Source organism: Sardina pilchardus, chromosome 8 (assembly GCF_963854185.1).
Source record: "Sardina pilchardus chromosome 8, fSarPil1.1, whole genome shotgun sequence".
Classification (NCBI taxonomy): domain Eukaryota; kingdom Metazoa; phylum Chordata; class Actinopteri; order Clupeiformes; family Clupeidae; genus Sardina; species Sardina pilchardus.
In genome coordinates, this window is record NC_085001.1 from 20,906,174 (window position 1) to 20,910,872 (window position 4,699).

At 41.2% G+C, this 4,699-nt stretch overlaps 1 protein-coding gene across 1 annotated transcript; it reads left to right on the forward strand.

Annotated features, from left to right (window-relative positions):
- Nucleotides 1-872: 872 nt before the first annotated feature.
- LOC134089591 (oxygen-dependent coproporphyrinogen-III oxidase, mitochondrial-like) lies at nt 873-3,913 on the forward strand. The gene is made up of 7 exons (XM_062544044.1): nt 873-1,089; nt 1,706-1,846; nt 1,995-2,114; nt 2,228-2,369; nt 2,455-2,670; nt 2,907-3,011; nt 3,402-3,913. The coding sequence occupies exons 1-7, from the start codon at nt 897-899 to the stop codon at nt 3,484-3,486; spliced, it is 1,002 nt and encodes a 333-aa protein (XP_062400028.1). The 5' UTR covers nt 873-896; the 3' UTR covers nt 3,487-3,913.
- The last annotated feature ends 786 nt before the right edge of the window (nt 3,914-4,699 follow it).

Sequence of the window (4,699 nt, forward strand, 5' to 3'; positions counted from 1 at the left end):
CAAACGGCAGGTCAAAACATGCAGGGTTCCCATGGATCATGGAATTTCCAGGGAATTGTTTTGCAGTTTAAAACTTACTTGCCAAACTACATCAATACAAATACATTTCCACACAAAATTGATGTATCTGGTTATTAGCTTACAGTATAGGCCTACTGCTTGCTTGAGTAGCCCAACTTTGTTTATTCAGTGCCCATTTATTCATCCCCTGCTCTAAAAATTCAAAAGATTCTCGAACACTATCAGCTGCTCTGAAATCATTGGTCAGTATATTGTACCATTCATTATAAAGTATTTATAAAGGATTTTTTTTTTTTTTTTTTATCAGAGAAAGTCGGAAAGAAGGTTTTCAAAGTCAGGGACAAGTCATGGAATTTGATTTAGAGTGGGACCCCAGAACATGTCTATGAGCCGCCTATGTTGACATCAGAGTACAAAGGCAATTACATGAGAATTAGAATCAATATAACGTCAGCCCAAGATTAAGACGGGCTTGAGTCAAAGTTATTTCACAGTTAATATGTAGCATAAGAAATGTTCACAAGATTTCAAAAACATTTTTGCTGAATGGAATTGAGAAAAGGAATCCTGGAATATTCTAAGTGAAGTTTTAAAAATGAAACTCAACTTAATGATTAATGAAGGTTTCTGTTTTTCATGAGTCTGCACAGTACGAGGGGAAATTCCCGGAGTGTTGAAAATGACTCAACTGTCAGTTATTCTATGGGGAATGTACATTGCAGCTCCAGGCTAGACCAATCAGAAAGCAGCAAAGAAGCCAGCTCATTTTAAAAGAGAAAGAGAAACTGATTGGACTAGGATAAATAGAGAAGGGGAAACACTTTAGAGCCGTCATTCATCACAGACTCATCCAACACAGACTCAGAGGTTTGATCATGGAGGCGATGACTGAGGAAAAGATTCTCTCTTTCTTCCAGGGCTGCATCCCCACTGACTTCAGCTCCAGAACCCAGACTCAGGCCGACCGCATCCTTCGCCTGTATGCCAAGGTCCGGGAGGAGCTGTTGCAGGAGCTGCAGAAGATCGAGGGGGCGGATTTCAAACTGGACACCTGGAAGCGTGCGGAAGGTATTTGTGGGTGGGGTCAGATGGTGCCATTTCTAAACTGATCACTTGGAGCAGGAGCAGTTATAGATTACATTACATCACATTACCATACATGTCTTTTAACCAAAGTGACTTACAACATGGTAAAAACTTTTTTAAACTTTTAAGAGCAATTTTAACAACACATTTTACAACAATAAACAACAACCACAATAAGTGCATCAGTGAGTGTAGTAAGTGCATCAAGAAGAGTAAGTAGTAAGTAAGTAGTGCTATGAGAAGAGATGTTCTCTGAAGAGCTGAGTTTTCAGACTCTTTTGAAGATGGAGAGGGATGTTCCTAATCTACAGTAGTAGGAACTGGGGAACTGAGGAACCGAGGAAGATGAGAAAAGTTTGGATTTATAGATATTCTATATCAATACACTTCTGCACTCAGCTATGGAAAATCTGCTTTGTGCTTATTATTTGTCTCATAAGCATTCAGCTTTTAATCTTGAAAAGGTGGAGGTATACAAATGAAAGGAAATACATGTTTTAATGTGAATTGTGTGAATCTATGTGAATTAGTCGTTGTAGTGTACAGAAATGAATGTGCAGAAACTAACTTTATGGTGACGTGGTGTGTCTATGTCCAGGTGGTGGAGGTGTAATGTCCGTAATCACAGAGGGGGAAGTGCTGTCAAAAGCATTCGTGGATATTTCCATAGTAACCGGGAAGGTCCCTAAAGCTGCCGTCAAACATCTGCATCAAGCCGCCAAGATTACCACTGATGAAAGTAGGAGTTGCTACCTCAGTCACATTGTTCATGCTCTGCTAAGATTTAACAGCATTTAACGGCTGTGCTCTAAGTCTTCAAAGGAGACAATACACACAATTGCATTACATGTTCAAGCCAGGGTGTCTGATTTTATACAACTCTACAGCTTTCACAGAAGACTACACTTTCCTGGGCCTCTCCATTGTCTGCATTGTTCACGCCAAGAACCCCCATGTCCCGGCAGGTCACTTAAACCTGCGTGTGGCAGTGATGAAACTCAATGATGGTGGGTATTATTATTATTGCGTGCAGGAGTGAGACATACTGTACTTGTCATCCTGAAATTCAAGATGAAGGAAACGTGGGATCCACCAACGAGATCCATTTTGTGTTCCTCAGGTGCTGAGGTGGGCTGGTGTGGCGGTGTGATGGACATCCATCCTTCCTATCTGGTGCCAGAAGACGTAACCCATTTCCACAAGACTCTGAAAGATATGTGTGACAAACACGATGCCAGCTACTACCCACGCTTCAAGAAGTGGTGAGGCACAATTTTTTTTTTTTTTTTTAAAGAAAATGTGTCAATTCTAGCAGCTGCAGTTGCTCTAAAATTGTAATTGTGACAGGTCTGACGAGTACTTCTTCATCCCACATCGAGGAGAACGTCGCGGTCTCGGAGGAATCTTCTTTGATAATCTGATGTCTCAGGAAGAGGGAAACTTCAGCTTCCTGGAATCCTGCGCCGACGCCTTCCTCCCAGCCTACCTTCCAATTCTAAAGGCCCACATGTGTGATACCTACAGTGACCAGGAGATGGCATGGAAGCAACTTCGAAACAGCAGGTTGGACAATGCACAGTTCTCCTTGTTACAGTAATACCTATTGCTGCTGTCCTTGTGTTTATCTGAAAGAACTACATTGATATGTTGTTTTACGTTGTATGAATATTTATGAGTAGATGATTTTACATTTAATTTATCACTCAGAATTTTTCTATTTGTCCAAAAGATGAGTGAAATCCAGATGATTTTGTTTCAGTCTCTTCTGGCAAGCATCTTACCTGCAGCTCTCTTGTCAGGTACACCGAGTTCAATCTGATGTATGGTGAAGGCATGAAGTTTGGTCTCAAGCTCTCAGGATTCCAGACGGAGACCCTGTTTGCCACAGTGCCTCTCACAGCCATGTGAGTAGCCTTCAGGATGAAAAGTGGCACACAGACATGCTGTTTATATATGAAGACCGAAACCTCTAAAGCAGTGGTTCTCAAAGTCTTTCTGTTATTCCCCTTACTTTTGGAGATGGGGAAGTTTAAAATCTTGGTCCCACATTATATTTCCTATCCCAGTCCACTCTGTTAATGACTGTGTTTGCGTGTGGCTATTTTACATGTATTCTATGATTTGTGTCTGTCAAAAAAAGAAAGGTATTATTAAACGAAGGCACACAAAAAAATCCTCCTGTTCATCGCCTGACACCTGACATGTCTCTATTCCCCACCCTTTGAGAACCACTGCTCTAGTGTTAGAATAAACACATGTCCCAAGTGGCGACTGACCTTATGTGTGGATTTCAGGTGGGGCTACAAGTCGGACCCTGAGCCAGGCAGCAGAGAGGATGAGCTGGTGCAGGTGCTGCGCTGTCCTCGGGAGTGGGCCTGAAAACAATCACACTCCTGCTGCCATGGTTACCTTCACAATGCCAACCACACAGCTGTGGTGAAATACCAAAGCGTTATAGTTATGGTTATGGTTACTGTATTTAGCTGACACTTTATTTTACTTGGCGAACAGTTTTCACCAAGTCGAACCCAATTTTCACATCTAATTTTACTATTTACTATTTTTCTGCTGTATTTAATTCAGTCTTTCCTCAAGCCATCCACATCCTGAACAACAAACATGAAACTTTTTAGATTACCTCGACCTGCAATACTACACTGACACACACTGCGCTATTTACCCTGTTCAGACATCTATTTTGATTTCTTTCTTTATCTTTATAGTAGTTTGTGTAGTTTCCCACCTATGCATGGGAAAGTCGAGCAACAACAACAGAACCTCTATGTCTGAGACAAATAAAAATGTACTGTTATAATAAAACATAAATTGAGTCTTGTCATTTTGGTATGAGAAATGTATTCAGACTTTATGAAAAGTGTACTTCAGTGATTGTCCTGGACTGTGGTCTATTGCACTTTCTGCTCATTAGATTTGGTCACTTTTTAGACACTGATACAGACTTTTATAATGAGAAGACTAGCCTATTTAACAGCCCCCTCAAAAATATTGTGACTGGAGCGTTATGTGAGAACAAAAACCTGTTGTGTGTCAACAACACCATCCCCACATCCCCTTCAAATCCTCCAGGAGAAGTGCAACACTCACTTCCTGTACAGGAACACAATATTTCAAACAAACCAGACTCTTTTTTCAGCCCAAAAAAAACGTCATTTAGGAGGAAGAATTACATCAGCTGTGTTCTCTGTGGACCCGCTGTAAAATGAGCCAGTGTGTTGGGTTTCGGGGAGCTCTGCCTGAGGCATTGTCTGTTTTTGTACAGCATACTGTATGTGATTGTGAGCTTCCAAGAATCCACGTGCATCCTTGTTGATCCAACGAATGTGTTACTCTTGTGTGACAGCAATGAAGCCATCTCTAATTCATGTCAATATTTCAGATAGATTTTTTTGGGGAAGATCTCATTAGAAAACATTCCCATTTCTCCTGTTACATTTCAAAGAAAATATAGGCTACCCATTAGCCTGGCTAGCGCCAATCACCGCACAAGGCAGGATGGGAACACCCAGGCTAACTGCCCATAGTACAGGGTAGTAAATAAAACAATAACTGTTCAGGGCATATCTCCCTATAG

Excerpts from the sequence above, each read along its gene's own strand:
- LOC134089591 (XM_062544044.1), top strand. The coding sequence starts at position 897 with ATGGAGGCGATGACTGAGGAAAAGATTCTCTCTTTCTTCCAGGGCTGC. Across the intron at positions 2,671-2,906 it reads AAGCAACTTCGAAACAGCAG|GTACACCGAGTTCAATCTGA; the intron begins GTTGGACAATGC and ends CTCTCTTGTCAG. Across the intron at positions 3,012-3,401 it reads ACAGTGCCTCTCACAGCCAT|GTGGGGCTACAAGTCGGACC; the intron begins GTGAGTAGCCTT and ends TGTGGATTTCAG.